Source organism: Gorilla gorilla, chromosome 18, assembly GCF_029281585.2.
Source record: "Gorilla gorilla gorilla isolate KB3781 chromosome 18, NHGRI_mGorGor1-v2.1_pri, whole genome shotgun sequence".
Classification (NCBI taxonomy): domain Eukaryota; kingdom Metazoa; phylum Chordata; class Mammalia; order Primates; family Hominidae; genus Gorilla; species Gorilla gorilla.
The window spans coordinates 96289498-96309277 of record NC_073242.2 but is presented as its reverse complement, the minus strand read 5'-3'; the positions used below and the strand labels follow the sequence as shown (position 1 = coordinate 96309277).

At 39.8% G+C, this 19780-nt stretch overlaps 1 protein-coding gene across 5 annotated transcripts in view; it reads right to left on the bottom strand.

The window, feature by feature from the left end:
* Positions 1-19780, bottom strand: part of CBFB (core-binding factor subunit beta) — a 73478-nt gene that overhangs the window by 11211 nt on the left and 42487 nt on the right. For 2 of the 5 annotated variants that reach the window (XM_019012597.4, XM_063700275.1), the window contains one exon: positions 7464-7590. The exons of 1 other annotated variant lie outside the window; for it this stretch is intronic. In XM_019012597.4, coding sequence (XP_018868142.2) covers positions 7464-7590 — 127 coding nt within the window. The remainder of the gene's footprint in view (positions 1-7463; positions 7591-19780) is intronic. 2 more of the 5 variants (XM_019012596.4, XM_063700274.1) reach the window with 1 other exon arrangement.

Sequence of the window (19780 nt, the reverse complement as noted above, 5' to 3'; positions counted from 1 at the left end):
CAACTTTCTCAATGCTATATGGCAACAAGTAGTGGAGCCGGGATGCAAAACCTTGTGCTCATTCCACTACATCCAGAGTCCTCATTATGTTCTGCCACCCACTGGGTTCCGTAAAAACACCCCCAGGGACACCAGAGGGAGACCAGAACAATCCCTACCCTGGCTTTGCCCAGAGCAGTGCCTTTTAAAAAAACTATTTTATACAGTGGGGCTCTGTATACAATTTCAAATGGAGGAAGGGTTTCACATAAAAAACAGCCTATGTGCCAGAGAATAGAGATAGCAAGGTCTAGAATCTTCTGTTTTCATTATTCTGTGTAATACTAAAAGCAAATTTTATTTTTTTCTAAATAGGTAATTAATGATACAAAATTCATAAGGTACATAAGATACACAGTGAAAAATAATAATTTGCTTATTTTGTCCCCCAGGTACCTGGTTCTCCCCCATAGTTTCTAGTTCCAGTTTCTTACATATTCTACTAGAGAATGACTATGCACATTTAAACGAAAATTACCCACAGAGTAGGAAAAATACCCAGAGAGTAAGATATTATACACAGTACTGTGTACCTTATGTATATCATTTTAACGTATATCAATGACTTAAAGAGTATTTGGTAAAGGTTACTAACATAAACAATGCTTCTTCATTTCACTATAGTTTCTCATTTCAAGTTAATGATAATCTGCCATTACCTCTGAAAGGTAAAGAAAATATTGTACTACTGAAATAGGCTGTTCCAGAAAAACGAGAAAAAGAAAACACTAAATCCTATCATGAAGGATCGAAAACTTTCTAAATTTTACACATGGTGAAATGGAAGAATGCTCAAGGAATTTTATAACTAGTTTCAGGTTAAAAGACACTGTTGAAAATCAAAACCCCTTGGGCCACCAACCACTTGGAGTTCTGCTTCCTCCCCTTAGTAATCTTAACCTTACACATAGATTAAATACTCACGAGCACCACTGTTACAAGTTTAGCATGGCAGGGCTGGAGGCCTCAGAAGTTATCCAAACAGTGGAGGACATCCCTAAGCCTCTGTGCTGCTAGGATCTCAAGCTTCCACAGGCCGTTTACTGACTTGCTGCCACCCACGAGTTACCACCGTTCTCTGGCCCTCCTCTCCAGTCAGGCATCAGGACCACCCACTAGAACCATTATTTTTCTTTTCTGCCTCAGCCTTTTCTATTCCAGCCAAAACGGTTCTTAATCTCTCCTGGCAGATTTTATTTTTCAGCTTAAGCATCTTTACGGGTGGTGTGGAAATTAATTTCCCAGCGCTAAGCTGTATTTGTGCAGGCCTCCTGGTTAGGAAACTGGTTTAAATACTCACTGTTTCTTCCATTAACCAAATATTTGAGGGAGAGCAAGTCAATTAATTTTTTGGAGACTCTCAGTTTTATCAACTGTAATAATGTTAGATTAGATGATGTTTGAATCTCTAAAGATATCTGAATCACAGAGGGGAAACAACATTTTTCTCCAATATTCTCTTTTTAGGAAAAAGAAGGTAAACTGCAAGAAAATAAGGTGACATTAGGAATTTTTTATGGATGGAAAAAAAAGACAAAGAAGCAAAATATATACACGCAAAGTGCCAAAAGACACACAAACCCCAAACTCCCCTATGTGATTGCCAGTGCATGTGCTGGAGTCAGATTCCAGCCCAATTTTCCAGATGACAGTTCTCTACAAGAACTGATGTTTTAAATTACTGCCATAAGGGACTACAGGATCTTAAATCATTGATGAAAATATAACTCTTTTCTCTATGCTCTAGGTCATAATGCAGGGAAAGTGCCTTGATACACTTCAGAGAACTAAAAGGATGTTCTTGTTAGCCAAATAATTCAATTAACTGGAACCAGCATTATGGTGGAGCTTTCAGTGCTAAAAAGAAGTACTTCAGAGCTATTATTTACTGTAGGCATACACATACCAAGCATCATACTAAGTGCTTTACAAGCATTTTCCCATTTAATACTCAAATTCTGTGAGAAAATTAGGGCTCTTGAGGTAAGTGACAGAGCAGGAATCTCAACTAGGCCTGACTACAAAGCCCATGCTCTCAATCACTGACAAAAAAACAAGTAGAAACAATCTATCTGAGCAACAAATTATGTGACACTTCTATCAACAGACTATATTTCTGTTCATATATACATATAAACTCACATACCAAAATATTCTTCCAACATTTTAAATTAGAAAAATCAAATTAACAATGTATTTATTTCTTTTTGTGGGGTCAGGGAGACAGGGTCTTGCTCTGTTGCCCAGGCTGGAGTGCAGTGTCACAATCATAGTTCACTACAGCCTTGACCTCCTGGGTTCAAGCGATCCTCCCACCTAGCCTCCCAAGTAGCTGGGAACACAGGCACATGCTACCATGCCTAGCTAGTTTTTAAATTTTTTGTAGAGACAAAGTCTTGCTGTGTTGCCCAGGCTGGTCTTGAACTCCTGGGCTCAAGCAATCCTCCCTCAGCCTCCCAAGGTGCTGAGATTAAAGGTGTGAGCCACCACAATTTAGAATAGAAAATTCTTAGTCAATTAATCTAGAGTTTTATGTAAAGCAAAATACATACAAAAGCTTTCAACAGTTGTTCCATTAATTGTCAAATAGTTAATCTCCAAATATAATGTAGCTGAAAAGCACTTTTTAGAAAATGATTCCTATATTCATTTAAAGCCATGTTAGCTTGCTCCAGAAATACTGACCAATCACACTCTGACTTGGCAGGCTCTCTTACTCCTCCTTACTCCTCCATGCCTTTGCATACACTGTTTGTCCTGCCCAGAATGCTTTCTCCAACTTGTCCAGCTGGCAAAACACACTCTTCCTTCAAATCCCTCTAAGTATACTATCCTGTGAATTTCCCAAGCAGAGGCAGACTTAAGCTTCCTCTACACTGCTGCTGTCCCGTTTGAACCTCCATTATGTATGGTAGTTGCTAAAGTACACTGCAATGATCTGTTTATCCATCATTTTCCCTCAAGACTGATAGCTGATCAAAGACAGAAACAAAGCATTTTCATCTATATATTTCTCAGTCCCTAATGCAGAATACAGACCAACACACTTGGGGTTTATTACTTTACTTAACTAGTTAATATAAACCAACAGATTATAAATATTTAGAATCTTTCCAGAGACCATTAATACGTATTATCTACATGAACTATCCTAGCAGGTTCTCCTATAATTCTAGTTTTCAGACAGGCAGGATAGCAGCTGTTTTTTGAAGATATCCAATGAACAACTAAGCAGTGTACAAAGGATTGTGGTAGGTAATGTGGAAGACACAAAAATCAGGGGCTCCATCTCATGGGATTGCCATAAAGTGGAGGGCACAAATGTTTAATTGTTTCAACATGTTGTTCAATAAGAACACTAGTAGAAATAAAAAGTGCTACAGAATGGAAGGGCTTTATGATTATGACTAAGAAGACTGAGGAAAGGCCTGACATTTAATGACAACATTCAGGTTGGGCCTTGACGGACAGAAAAGAACATTCTACATCAGGGAACAAAGAGCATGAGCAAAAAGATTCAGAAATGTAACAAATGTACATTATACATTTTAAAGCTTCTAAATTTTACAGATACCGAAAGAAAGGGCATGGTGTGGAAGTCTTGTATTCACATATATGAAAATCACAAGAATTATAACAGCATCAAAGAAAACAAGTATCACATATATCCCTCCATTTTCTTCTCTTAGCTAACAAGTATTCTTGGGGACATCCTCAGCTGCTATCAGCCCATTAGATTAATTAACTCACTGACAAAGAGATCTAGCAATCACTAAAAGATACTAAATTTCAGGCCAGGCACCGTGGCTCAAGCCTGTAATCCCAGCTCTTTGGGAGGCCAAGGCGGGCAGATCACGAGGTCAGGAGATAGAGACCATCCTGGCTAACACGGTGAAACCCCGTCTCTACTAAAAAATACAAAAAATTAGCCGGGCATGGTGGCAGGCGCCTGTGGTCCCAGCTACTCGGGAGGCTGAGGCAGAAGAACGGCTTGAACCAGGGAGGCGGAGCTTGCAGCGAGCTGAGAATGCGCCACTGCACTCCAGCCTGGGCGACAGAGCGAGACTCCGTCTCAAAAAAAAAAAAAAAAAAAAGATACTAAATTTTAGGCTGGGTGCAGTGGTTCACATCTGTAATCCCAGCACTTTGGGAGGTCAAGGAGGGAGAATTGCTTGAGCCCACGAGGTTAAGGCTACAGTGAATCGTGTTCGCACCACTGCACTTCTGCCTGGGCAACAGAGTGAGACCCCATCTCCCCCCCCCACCCCCCAAAAAAAGATATTAAATTTTATTTCAAGTCTGGGCACAGTGGCTCACTCCTGTAATCCCAGCACTTTGGGAGGCTGAGGCAGGTAGATCACCCGAGGTCAGGCATTTGAGACTAGCCTGACCAACATGGTGAAACCTCGCCTCTACTAAAAATACAAAAATTTGCCAGGCGTGGTGGCAGGAACCTGTAATCCCAGCTACTCAGAAGACTGAGGCAGGAGAATCGCTTGAACCCGGGAGGCAGAGGTTGCGGTGAGCCGACATTGTGCCACTGCACTCCAGCCTGGGTGACAGAGTGAGACTCCATCACACACACATACACACACACACACACACACACACACACACACACACACAATTTATTTCATACACTAACCACCAAATAGGCTTGATTTTTAAATGTATTCTAAGTAAATATATTTTAACACAACTACAAATTTTATGTAGTACTTTAATACTAACAATAATAATAGCACCTGACACCTAGTCAGTGGCACATACGCTAAAAGTGGTTTCACATGTATTTACTCATTTAATCCTCACAATGACCATATGAGACAGGCAGGATTATTACTCCTATTTTGTAGATGAGGAAACTCAGTCATAGAAAAGTGAAGTAAGCTGTCCAAGCTGACAAAGTAAATGACAGAGCCAGATTCAGACTTCTGTCTGGCTGTAGAGTCTGGGCTCTTAGCCACTGTCTGCACTCATGCACGCACACACACACACATGTATGCACACACACCTTAATTTAAATAATAGTGTACATATAATTTTGTGCTTGGAAAAAAACCACAAATTTTCTTCATTATGTAACAGTGACTTAAAAACTTAAAAAAAGTGGTAAAATACACATATCATAAAATTTACCATCTTAGCCATTTTTAAAGCATACACCCAGTAGTGTTAAGTACATTCACACTGTTGTGCAACCAACTAGAACTCTCTTCATCTTGCAAAACTGAAACTCTATACTCTTTTAAATAACTAACCCCCATTTCCCCGGCAACCACTATTCTACTGTCTGTAGATTCCAAAAGTATATAGGACATGAATTTAACAATCTTAGGTACCTAATACTGATTTTTAACACCTGGAAATGGTTCTGTTTAGTTGATATATTATAATTATATTTTAATGTGTTTTGATTATCAAAGATGAATGTGTGCTTTTTCTATTTCTTCTTGTATGAAATGTTCATGTTGATACAAAGTTTATAAACTTGAAGCATGATATACAGTAACATTTGACAACACTCTTCTTCAAACACATTAGTTCTTATCTTGATTATTTTTGCTAGAATATACTTTTTTTTTTTTTTTTTTGAGGTAGGGTCTTGCTGTCATCCAGGCTGGAGTACAGTGGCACGATCATAGCTCCCGCAGCCTTAAGCGCCTAGGCTCAAGCTATCCCCCTGCTTCAGCCTCCTGAGTAGCTAGGACAACAGGCATGTGCCACCATGCTGGCTAATTTTTTATTTTTTGCAGAGATGGGGGCTTGCTATTTTGCCCAAGATGGTATCAAATTTCCAGCCTCAAGCAATCCTCCCACCTCAGCCTCCCAAAGTGCTGGGATTACAAGTGTGAGCCATAGCATCTGGCCCTAGAATATAATTTTTAAAGAAAATCTGTATTTCTGAACAATTTGTATATACTTTGAATATTAATTTTTATAATTGAGGTCTGTTTAAAGCAGAGTACAATTTTGTGTAAAAAAATTAAAATTCCATTGTCAATTAAAAGACACATCACAATTCAGAAACCAACATGGTAGATTTAAAAAAGTGGGGGGAAAAAAGCTCAAATTTTAAAACTGGGCAAGACTAAACTTCAATGGGTACTAAAACTAAAGAAACACAAGACATAAATTAACTATAAAAATTGAAATAATGGGCCGGACGCAGTGGCTCACGCCTGTAATCAATCCAAGCACTTTGGGAGGCTGAGGTGGGTGGATCATGAGGTCAGGAGTCCGAGACCAGCCTGACCAACATGGTGAAACCCCGCCTATACTAAAAATACAAAAATTAGCCGGGCATGGTGGTGTGTGCCTGTAATCCCAGCTACTCAGGATGCTGAGGCAGGAGAATCGCTTGAACCTGGAAGGCAGAGGCTGCAGTGAGCCGAGATCACGCCACTGTACTCCAGCCTGGGCGACAGAGCAAGACTCCGTCTCAAAAAAAAAAAAAAAAAAATCGAAATAATGATTACTTTTGAGCAGAAATCATGAAAAAGTCACGATTAGATGTATATATGGAAGGGGCTGCTGGGGTAGCTGTCAAAGGTTTATTTATGTATTATTTATTTATTTCCTAAAGGCAGGATCTCACTCTGTCATCCAGGCTGGAATACAGTGGCACAATCACTGCTCACTGTAACCTCAAACTCCAGGGCTCAAGTGATTCTCCTACCTTGGCCTACACCAAGTGACTAAAGCTACAGGCATGTGTCACCAAACCCAGCTAATTTTCTTACTTTTTGTAGAGACAGAGTTGCTCAGGCTCAAAGTTTTATTTTTTGACCAAACCGTGGCTGTAAGGATGTTAACCTTACAGTAATTCATTGGGCTACAGATTATTTATTATTATTATTTTAAAAAATGTATCCTAAGTAAACCAGCAAAGGAAGCTACAGATTTGTTAATGTTGATTTCTGTTTCTGTATTTTACAATAGAAAGGTTAAAAGAAAAAGTTTAATTCCGTTCTTTGAATAGTTCGAAAATATTAAATTTTCCTTTAGTTAAAATCACACAAATGACTGACAATTATAGTTATAAAACCAAGACAAATATTCATAGAAAAATGGAAAGTAATATTACTTGAGTTTTAATAACGTTCTAAAAATATGCAGTCTATGTTAACATAAGCTGATTTTTACAAATAACTTGAAAAATAAAAAAAAGAGGTGAGATTTTGAGTAAATGAATTAAGAGAAAATATACCTTATTATAGTAAATGATTTTTATGAAGACCAATGAATGAGGAATTGATGTACAACTTTAAAATTAAAATAAATTTCTTTACAGCAATTACATTTAATAAATACAAAGTCAGAGAGTACAACTTTTTAAAAATGAAAGATAAAATTAAACTATTAAAAAGCATTATGCACAAACATCACAAACACAGCCTGAGAGTTTGGGGGAAAGTACTAACCAGTTACTGCCAGCAGCTGTGAAACTCTCACCTCCATTTCCTCCCGATGAGACCTGTCTCTATCTTCAAATTCGCGTGTCCTTCTCCGAGCCTCTTCAAAGGCCTGTTGTGCTAATGCATCCTCCTGCTATCAGAATACATGAAATACCTATTTTAATTTTGATTTATAAAAAAAATACAAGATTTGGGCTTTTTTTTTTTTTTTTTTTTTTCTGAAACAGTGGCCGGGCGCAGTGGCTCACGCCTGTAATCTCAGCACTTTGGGAGACCGAGGCGGGCAGATCATTTGAGGTCAGGAGCTCGAGACCAGCCTGACCAAAATGGTGAAACCGCATCTCTACTAAAAATACAGAAATTAGCTGGATGTTGTGGTGCATGTTTGTAATCCCAGCTACTTGGGAGGCTGAGGCAGAATAGCTTAAAACCCAGGAGGCGAAGGTTGCAGTGAGCCGAGATTGCGCCATTGCACTCCAGCCTCTCAAAAAAAAGGAAAAGAAAAGAAAAAAAAAAAGAAACAGCATCCCGCTCTGTTACTCAGGCTGGAGTACAAGTCCAGTGGTGGAATCATAGCTCACTGCAACCTGAAAATCATAGGCTTAACCTCATTACAGCAATTCTCCTGCCTCAGCCTCCCAAGCAGCTGGGACTACAGGCACGCACCACTGCGCCTGGTTAATTTTTTTTTTTTAGTTTTTGTAGAGACTGGGTCTTGCTATGTTGACCAGGCTTGTCTCAAACTCCTGGCCTCAAGAGATCCTCCCGTCTCGGCCTCCCAAAGTGCTGGGATTACAGGTGCAAGCCACCTTGTCCAGCCTTTTTTATTCCAACGGAAACAAACAGCAGAGTATTTCTGAAACATCAACACCATTAAAAAAAATGTCAGATTTTCTTAATCCAGTCTATCATTGTTGGACATTTGGGTTGGTTCCAAGTCTTTGCTATTGTGAACAGTGCCGCAATAAACATACGTGTGCATGTGTCTTTATAGCAGCATGATTTATACTATGCAGCCATAAAAAAGGATGAGTTCATGTCCTTTGTAGGGACATGGATGAAACTGGAAATCATCATTCTCAGTAAACTATCGCCAAGAACAAAAAACCAAACACTGCATATTCTCACTCATAGGTGGGAATTGAACAATGAGAACACATGGACACAGGAAGGGGAACATCACACTCTGGGGACTGTTGTGGGGTGGGGGGAGGGGGGAGGGATAGCATTGGGAGATATACCTAATGCTAGATGACGAGTTAGTGGCTGCAGCACACCAGCATGTCACATGTATACATATGTAACTAATCTGCACATTGTGCACACGTACCCTAAAACTTAAAGTATATATTAAAAAAAAAAAGTCAGAGGTACTTTTAAAAGAAAAATTCAGTATTTCATATTTTATGCCACACCTTGGAAACATAAGTCATGTTAATCATATTCTAACAACTGAAAATGCTCTTCCGTTTTCTTTACCTACTTAATCCTACTCATCAAAATAAAATCCTGATGAATACAATATTTAAGGCTAACAAATGTGGTAAATACTTCTATCATTTGGGGAAAAGAAATGCTCTATGAACTAAAGCCAGAAATATAAATGAAGATGAACAGCACTGACTACACAAATGTTGGAAACTTCTGGACAACAAAAAGCAAATAAAATCTCAAGGGAAATTATTAAGGAAAATATATTTATTAACATATAACAAATCTGTCTTTTCCCAGTTAGTGGCTAAAGATCTGCACATGAAGGAAACCCAGATACCTCAGGACTCATTGCGTCTAAAAAGGTAACCAACTTAAACTTTCTCCTCTACTCTTTTTTGGTCTCTGTTGGTGGCACCATTTTTTTTTCTGCGAGAAACCTGAGCCATCATCTTTGACTCTTCACTCTCTCGTTGTCTCCATAATCAATCAACCACTGAGTCCTACCCACTTGATGTCCTATATATTTTTGGAATCTTCAGTCTCCTCTTCATTCCTATAAAAAGTTTCCTAGTTCAGACCCCTAAAATCTCACTTAGACCACTGCAAAAGTCTCCTCAACAGTCTCTCCCTGCTTCCATTTGGTCACTCCTCAACCCAATCTACCACACAGCCATCGGAGTATGCCTTTAAAGCAAAATCTGACTACAATGCCCCCAACTTAAAAAAGCTCCCTCACTGTGTACAGCCCAGGATGCTTGGCCTTTGCCGTCACACACTTCTGAATACTAGAATTTATTATTATTATTATTTTTGAGACGGAGTCTCACTCTGTTGCCCAGGCTGGAGTACAGCAGTGTGATCTCTGCTCACCGCAACCTCCCAGGTTCAAGCAATTATCTTGCTTCAGCCTCCCGAGTAGCTGGGACTACAGGTGCGCATCACCATGCCCGGCTGGTCTCGAACTCCTGACCTCAAGTGATTTGCCTGACTTGGCCTCCCAAAATCCTGGGCTTATAGGCGTGAGCCACTGTGTCTGGCCAGAATACCAGGATTTTTGATGGTACACTTGAAGAAACGAAAAGATCCAAAACAATACCAGAAAAGTCATCACTACTACTCACTTTCCTAGATTCACTGCAGCAAGGGGTGGCCACGTAACTCAGTTGTAGCCAATGAGACAGAAACACAAGTCACCTAATGGGGCTTCCAAGAAAGTTTGAGACATTTCACCATTCCACCTTCTTAGGAACTGATGCAGTGCTCAGAGATGCAGCAGCCATCTTGCAAACGTAATAATAAGGACATAGTCACACAATGAGCATGGTACAGCAGCAAGATTAAAAGACCTCATATCACGTTGGGGTCAAAAAAAAAAAAAAAAAAAAAGACCCAGGGCCTCTGATAACATAATTAAGTGCTATACCAGGCCTGGACTGTGTACTGCTGGATATCTTGTTCTGTGTGATAAATCCTTTATTTGTCACTGTCAGTGGGGTTTTCTAATACTCAAAATTTTCAGTGACAATGTCTATAACGTAAACAGAATGGAAAGATGTAATCAAATTCCCATTCTTGTGATGCACTTACTAGCTTTATAACCCAGGGCAATGTTATTTCATTTCTCTAAGCCTTAGTAAATTCACATGTAAAAAAGCCATAGTAATACTTCATAACAAGATTGTTGTAAAGATTAAATAACACATAAAAGTGCTTAAGCATACTGACAGCATTCAATAAATGCTATTATTCAACAAGCACTTATGGATACATAAAATTCAAACATTTGACTGAACATCATAACATGGACCTACTATATTCTCAGGACATAATATAAGCCAGAGGTAGCCACAAAAGAATGCTGTTCCCAATATCCCACGGCTTTCTATGCACTTAGGTATCAACTGGGACACATCTGCCGATGACAGGAAAAAACTGTGGGCCTGGTGCGGTGGCTCACACCTATAAGCTCAAGCACTTTGGGAGGCCAAGGCTGGTGGATCACCTGAGTTTGGGAGTTGAAGAGACCAGCCTGGCCAACATGGTGAAACCCCGTCTCTACTAAAAAACAAATACAAAAAATTAGCCAGGCATGGTGGCAGGCCCCTGTAATCCCAGCTACTCAGGAGGCTGAGGCAGAAGAATCACTTGAACCCCTGAAGGCGGAGGTTGCGGTGAGCCAAGATCACACCATTGCACTCCAGCCTGGGCAACAAGAGCGAAACTCCATTTCAAAAAAAGAATAAAAAGTATCATTATTAATATTTGCAGCAAAATAAGCCAGGAGATATTTGGTAGCCTTCATTTTCTTGTTTCATCTTCTGTTTTGATCTTTTCTTTACTCTCTTTTTTAGAGAAGGGGTCTCACTCTCAAGCCCAGGCTGGAGTGCAGTGGTGTGATTACAGCTCACTGCAGCCTCAACCTCCCAAGCTCAAATGATCCTCCTGCTTCAGGCTCCCAAGTAGCAGGGACTACAGGTGTGTGCCACCAGAGCTAATTTTTAAATTTTTTTAGAGAGATGAGGTCTTGCTGTGTTGCCCAGACTGGTCTTGAACTCCCAATATCAAGTGATCCTCCTGTCTCAACCTCCTAAAGTGCTGGGATCACAGGCATGAGCCACCGTGCCCAGCTTGTCTTGGTATTTTCTAATGACATGTGAGACGTATGTGCAGTGAACAGAGTTCACACTTTAACAAATGGTAAAATGGAAAGACAATCAGCAATTACCAGTATTATCCTGATCCTTTCCTGCTGCAATCTAACACCTCCCTTTCAAGGACAGCATAAAGGGCACCTGCTAATAAAAACCACGTGCTTACCCACAAAGTAGGCTCAAATGGCTAGGGACAACCAACTCCATTCAGGTTCGGGTAGGATAAGGTTTTCAATTCTCCTGTCCCCACCAGCCACTTGTTATACTACTAGTCTGTTACTCCAAAGTCTATACCACAACCTGCACAACGTAGCCAGGTGGGGTCATCATAAAACATGGCTGGGTGTAAATTAAATCCATGTGGAAAATAAAGGCTTTGCAGTTCTGTCATAGAGCATACACAGAATATTCAACCACTCTTGTTGTAGTAATTCTCTCTTCACTGTATTTAAATTGTGTCTTTATTTATTGTCTAAATCTACAACTATATATATTTTACAGTTCGGTAACACTTACCTTTCTGCAGCAGAGTTTAAAAACTGGAAGTTCATGCTTAATTAAAAAATTAAGAATCAAATTTTTTTCCAAGAAAGTTGATGATGAACATCTAATTTGCACAAAATATCGACATTTACTATTCTCTGTGGGGACCAGAATGGTATCACTGATCACACAAAAACCAAAAGAAATAAATCTGCTGAAGAAGCATCAGTATTTACATAAAAGACAATCAGTATGTGCAGCTGCAAATGGTACATTTAACACATCAATCTGTAGCACGTAACTTTTCACTTAAATGACTCTTCCAAATTAATTTCACCCACGTTTTTGTGCATATGTAAAAAGTAAAGCTGTTTATATGTTGCTTCATGAACAGAAAAACCTTGCAAACAAAAAGATACTAATTTTACAGCAGTGTCATCAGGTACTTCAAATAGAAAATTCATCAATTCCAATAATGGTTCAATTTTTCTAATCCAATCATGGAATCAAATAAAACTTTGCAAGGTCATTATACTGAAGGTGAAATATTGTTTTGTGATTGCCAAAACAAAGTCATTTAAAAAGTACAACAATGAAGATAAAATTATTGGCTTATATTGGTAATACAAATGTTGGTGGAACACATATTGTATAAGAAAATAACATTCTCATTGAACTAGAAATCTACTAGGAACTAGTAGTGGTACACATATAATTTATAACTGCATCCAAAGAAATGAAACATTCTATCCTTTAGAAGTTATAGTTTATATAACTTACAAATATCTTTATATATCCATAGTTAAAGTAACTGAACTGCAGAATTTTGACAAAGCTGACGATGAATTAAAAAAAATAATTTCATGACAGTACACACTGGATTTTTAGAAAACTTGAGTCTCAAGAACTATGCTAAAACCAACCTAGTTCCTACAATAACATTGACCTTCTTTTGGTAAATGACTCTTTGTAGTAACGTTTTGTTTAAAATTAGTTGGAAATCTCTGATTATTCAATGGTAAAGTGCCAAAATCTTCATATTTTTCAAGCTTTTAGACAATTATATTAAAAAACCAAGTGTGGCAGATCACCTGAGGTCAGGAGTTTGAGACCAGTCTGGCCAACATGGTGAAACCCTGTCTCTACCAAAAATACAAAAATTAGCTGGGCGTGGTAGAGGGTGCCTATAATCCCAGCTATTCGGGAGGCTGAGGCAGGAGAATGGTTTGAACCCAGGAGCCGGAGGTTGCAGTGAGCTGAGATCGTGCCACTGTACTCCAGCCTGGGAAACAGAAAAAGACTCCATCTCAAAAACAAACAAACAAAAAACAACCAAGTGTGTAAAGAACACATTCAAACTTAAACTAAAAGATGAAAATACAATTTAAATTTGAATCTTTATAACTGTACTCAGAAATATCTTCATTTATAGAAAAACCTTTGAAATATTTTATCGCAGTATTTTACACATATAAAAAAAGTACACGTATCTTAAGGCTATGCTGTCCAATATGACAGCCACATGCCACAGCTGACTACTGCAAACTTGAAATATGAATAGTCTATTGGGTACAGTGGCACACACCTGCAGTACCAGGCTGAGGTGGGATGATCACTTGAGCCCAGGAGTTTGTGGTATAGCGAGACCTTGTCTCAAAAAAGAAAAAAAAATTAATATGAGTTGAGAAGCAATGTAACTAGACTATATACCCTGGATTTCAAATACTCATTACCAAAATAATATATCTCAATAAATTTTTATATCGGTTATATGTTCAAATAATACTTTTGGGTATACTGGGTTAAATAAAATGTAAAAATCACACCTGTTTCTTTTTCTAACTTTTAAAATGGGCATCTAGAAAATTTTATTTTTTCTAGAAAAATTTAAATTACAGTATATGGCTTATATATTAATTCTACAGGACCGCACTGTCCTAAACTCAGCTTGATAAATTTTCACAAATTGAACTCGCCCATATAACTAGAGCCATATGAAGAAACAAAACAGTATCAGCATCCTGGAAGCCTCCTGCTCCATTCCAGTAATTAGCCCCCTCCACCCAAGAGGGCACCATAACCCTTACTTCTAAAGCATGTGTTAACGATGAATAATAGACTTTGGGCATTTCAGTTTCTGTGCTGCTCTACCCTGTTTCCCTCCTGTTCCTAGAGGTGACCACTATCCATAATTTTGTGAATACTACTTATGGCTTTCCTATTATTTATTACCAAGAGGCATTTTGCTTAATTTTGCCTCTTTTTTACTTTCTATAAAAAGAAATAAATGGGGGGAAAAACATGTATTGGTTTTACCTGATTTTGTACTTTTACATAAATCGATTCATATAACATGTGCTGTTTTTTAAATTATTTATTTTTTTGAGGCAGTCTGTTGCCCAGGCTGAAGTGCAATAGAGCAATCATGGCTCACTGCAGCCTTGACCACCTGGGCTCAAGTGATCGACCTACCTCAACCTCCCAAGCAACTAGGACTACAAGTGCATGCCACCATGCCTGGCTAATTTTTTAAATTTTTTTGAGACGAAGTCTAGCTCTGTCACTCAGGCTGGAGTGCAGTGGCGCGATCTCAGCTCACTGCAACCTCTGCCTCCCGGGTCCAAGCGATTCTCCTGCCTCAGCCTCCCGAGCAGCTTGGACTACAGGAACCCACCACCATACCCATCTAATTTTTGTATTTTTAGTTGATACAGGGTTTCACCATACTGGCCAAGCTGGTCTCGAACTCCTGACCTTGTGATCTGCCCACCTTGGCCTCCCAAAGTGCTGGGATTACAGGCATGAGCCACTGCACCCAGTCAATTTTTAAAAATTTTTGAAATTTTTAAATTTCAGGCTCTTCAACTCCTGGCCTGAAACAACCCTCCTGCCTTGGCCTCCCAAAGTGCTGGGATTACAAGGGTGAGGCACCATAACTGGCCTGTTCTGTACCCTCAATATTTTTGAGGAACTCACACATATTGGTGTTAGTTGTAGCTTTTCATTCTCATTGTATTTGTGTGACCACGCACTTTATAAATTTCACTGTTAATGGCCATTTGCGCAGTTTACAATTTCTAGCTATTACTAATAATACTGTTATAAATGTCCTAGCACATATTTTGTGATGAATATGCATATTCACTCCTGTTGCCATCATGCCTTGGAGTAGAACTGCTAGATCACAGTGTGTGTGTATATATATATATATATATATACACATACACATATATGCATGCGCAGCTTGCATATTTACAGCCAGTTTTCCAAATGTTGTGCCAATCTTACATAACCAACACACCAACTGCTGCTCTACATTCTTGTCAATGTTTGGTACTGTCTTCTTCATTTGAACCATTCTGATGACTGTGTGGTAGTACTGTAGTTTTAATAATTATTTTTCTGATGATCCAAGAAAGCTGAATCCTTTTCATTTGCATAGCCTGTTTGTGAACTGCCTGTTAAATGTCTTTCACCAATTTCTTTTAGGTTGTGTTTCCTTTCAATGAAAATATTCTCACTGAATAAGAGTTCTTTATATACACACACACACACATACACTCATGTGCACACACACACACGTATGTATATTTTTTTTGAGACAGAATCTCACTCTGTTGCCCAGGCTGGAGTGCAGTGACGTGATCTCGGCTCACTGAAACCTCTGCCTTCCAGGTTCATGGGATTCTCCTGCCTCAGCCTCCTGAGTAGCTGAGATTACAGGTGTGTGCCACCATACCTGGCTAATTTTTGTATTTTTTAGTAGAGATGGAGTTTTGCCATATTGGCCAGGCTGGTCTCCAACTCCTGGCCTCAAGTGATCTGCCCACCTTGGCCACCCAAAGTGTTGGGATTACAGGCATGAGCCACTGCGCCTGGCCTCTACATATTTTATGTAAGTCCTTTGCCAGAAAACATTTTCCACCACTGTTCAGGTTGCCTTCACATTCTCTTAATACTGTCTTTTGATAAACAGTTCTTGGTTTTACCATAATTCGTTATTTATCCATTTACTTACAGTTTAGCATCTTTTGTGTCCTGTTCAAGTTTTTGCCTACTCCAAGGTCACAAAATGATCTTCTCATTTTCCTTTAAAAAGCTTTACTGTTTCGGCCGGGCGCAGTGGCTCATGCCTGTAATCCCAGCACTTTGGGAGGCCGAGGCGGGTGGATCATGAGGTCAAGAGATCGAGACCAGCCTGGCCAACATGGTGAAACCTCGTCTCTACTAAAAATACAAAAATTAGCAGGGTATGATGGCACGTGCCTGTAGTCCCAGCTACTTGGGAGGCTGAGGCAGGAGAACCACTTGAACCCGGGAGGCAGAGGTTACAGTGAGCTGAGATCACGCCACTGCACTCCAGCCTGGTGACAGAGCTAGACTCTGTCTCAAAAAAAAAAAAAAAAAAAAAAAAAAGCTTTACTGTTTTACATTGTATAAACTGCTATCCATCTGAAATTGATTTTTGTGAATGGTATAAGGGGCTCTGATATATTTTCCTCTCACAGAAATGTTTTACTGTCCCAGCGCCATTTACTGAAGATACCTACCCCCTGCCCCCCCACCCTTGTCTGCACTGCAGTGTCACCTTTGTCTTTGTTTATTGCTGGTATATAGAAATGTAACTGATGGTGTACTGACCTTGTATTACATCTAATGCCCTGTGAAATTCATGTGTTAGTTTTCTTAATAGTGTGTAAATTATCTTAGATTTTCTAAGTACATGCATCTTCTGCAAATAACAGTTTGGTGTTTTTTGTTTTTGTTTTTTTGTTTTTTTTGAGATGGAGTCTCGCTCTGTTGACCAGGCTTGGAGTGCAGTGGCATGATCTTGGCTCACTGCAAGCTCCGCCTCCTGGGTTCATGCCATTCTCCTGCCTCAGCTTCCCAAGTAACTGGGACTACAGGTGCCCTCCACCATGTCCGGCTAATTTTTGTAGTTTTGGTTGAGACGGGTTTCACCATGTTGGCCAGGCTGGTCTTGAACTCCTTACCTCAGGTGATTTGCCCGCCTCAGCTTTCCAAAGTGCTGGGATTACAGGCATAAGCCACTGCGCCCGGCCTCGTGTTTTTTTGAGATGGAGTCTCACTCTGCTGCCCAGGCTGGAGTGCAATGGCACGATCTCGGCTCACTGCAACCTCCACCTCCTGGGTTTAAGTAATTCTCCTGCCTCAGCCTCCTGAGTAGCTAGAACCACAGGCACGTACCACCATGGCTAATTTTTGAATTTTCAGTAGAGACGGAGTTTCACCATGTTGGCCAGGCTGGTCTCGAACTCCTGACCTCAAGTGATCCACCTGTCTCGGCCTCTCAAGAGTGCAGGGATTACAAGTATGAGCCACTGCATCTGGTCACATGTCTTCTGTTTCTTTTTGGGAAAAGAATCTTGGATGGAATTCCATTTTTAACTGGAAATGATTTGATTCTGAAGTAACTGAACTTGGCAAAATTTTCAGAAGAATCATAAATAGAGACAGAATCATAAATAGAGACAGCTTCGACAGGTATTGTCTTATACCAAACTTGTCAAAGAAAGGCACTCTGGACAAAAGCAGAGACAATACCTGTGAAAATATTTCAGCTGAAATAGTTATACAATTTAATCTTTCAAAAATGGAATTGATTCTCTTCCATTTAGCTCTTAGTTTACCAGATATTTCAGCATTTGTTAGAGTATTTTGTCAATTTTTTACGTAGTTTACAGACACTCAATTGAAGATGTCAGCTGTTCCAAATTTACTAATTATAATATGCAACTCTGAAGCATACTGTGGGCACTTTTATGAAGAAAATAAAAGTAAGGGGCTAGATGCAGTGGCTCATGCCTATAATCCTAGTGCTTTGGGAGGCTGTGGCAGGAGGATCGTTTGAAGCCAGCAATTCAAGACCAGCCTGGCCAACATGGTAAGACCTCATCTTTACAAAAAATAAAAAAAATTAGCCAAGCACGGCAGGAGCTTGAGGCTGTAGTGAGCTGTCATTGTACCACTGCACTCCAGCCTGAGCAACAGAGCAAGACTCTGTCGCTAAAAAAAAAAAAAAGAAAAAAGAGGCCGGGCATGGTGGCTCACGCCTGTAATCCCAGCACTTTGGGAGGCTGAGGCGGGCAGATCACCTGAGGTCAGGAGTTGAAGACCAGCCTGACTAACATGGAGAAACCCCGTCTCTACTAAAAATACAAAATTAGCTGGGCATGGTGGCACATGCCTGTAATCCCAGCTACTCAGGAGGCTGAGGCAGGAGAATCGCTTGAACCCAGGAGGCAGAGGTTGCGGTGAGTCCAGATTGTGCCATTGCACTCCAGCCAGGGTGACAGAGCAAGACTCTGTCTGGAAAAAAAAAAAAAGAAAAAAAAAAGAAAAACAAGACCATATTGAAAAATCTAGGCCGGGCGCGGTGGCTCACGCCTGTAATCCCAGCACTTTGGGAGGCCGAGGCGGGCGGATCACGAGGTCAGGAGATCGAGACCATCCTGGCTAACATGGTGAAACCCCGTCTCTACTAAAAATACAAAAAATTAGCCGGGCGTGGTGGCGGGCGCCTGTAGTCCCAGCTACTCGGGAGGCTGAGGCAGGAGAATGGCATGAACCCGGGAGGCGGAGCTTGCAGTGAGCTGAGATTGCGCCACTGCGCTCCAGCCTGGGCGACAGAGCCAGAATCCGTCTCAAAAAAAAAAAAAAAAAAAAAGAAAAATCTATATATTCTTCAGAAAAATATTACAGATATAAATAAGAGACTAATAAAGTGCATGAATAAGTATCAAGACTAAGTATTCTGCTTATTAATCTTAATGTTCAGAAGATTAGCATAAAGATATAACTTATTTTGCGGTAATGTGCACATGTTATTTTATTTAAAAACGTATTTTTAAAAATGTTTTTTGAATGAAACAATTTTTCTAGGGCTAGCAATATAATAAAATCAATTTGTGGGTCAAAATGTTATATAATTTCAGTTAAACATGACCTTATACTTTTAGGAATAATACAGTGACAATAAGTAATATGGTCACTCTCATCCTATATCAAATTATATTACATTATGAATGATATAACATTAACCATGAACTTTAACTTTTCAAAAAACTGTTTTTTGGTTAATTCAGAAGAGTTATTTCTGCCTGTGTGATCAGCAGAGAGAAACAAAGCTGTGTTGGGCCATGGAAGTGAGGCTGCCACCAGGCTCACTCACTAGAGATGGGGCCTATTCCAGCCCAGTGAAAGAGGGCTGAAATCCATGCTTTGTGATTTTACACACTACTTCACAAGACAGACATCTGGAGAAGAGTGGAAACCCTAAGTATAAAATGCTAAAGTACAAGCAGTAACAAACAAGAGTCTTCGTTTAGGAACTGTACTGCACGCTAGATACTGTGCTAGGCACAGCCCTTTACATATGCTATCCCATTCAACTGCCCACAATCTTGTGGGCAGCATTATCCCATCTTAGGAAGGAGAAATCTGAGGCCTGGAGAGATTTAATAAGTTGCCAGCATCACACAGCTAGTGTTTTAGTCATCTGAGGATGCCATACTAAAATACCGTAAATGGAGTGGCTTAAACAACAGAAATTTATTTTCTCACATTTCTGGAGACTAGCAATCCCAGATCAATGTGCCAGCCAATCTGGTTCCCCGTGAGGAACCTCTTTCTGGCATGCAGACATCCATCTTCTCACTGTGTCCTCATACGGCAGAGAGAGAGACAGAGAGCTCTCTCCTGTCTCTTCTCATAAGGACACTAACCCTACTGGAT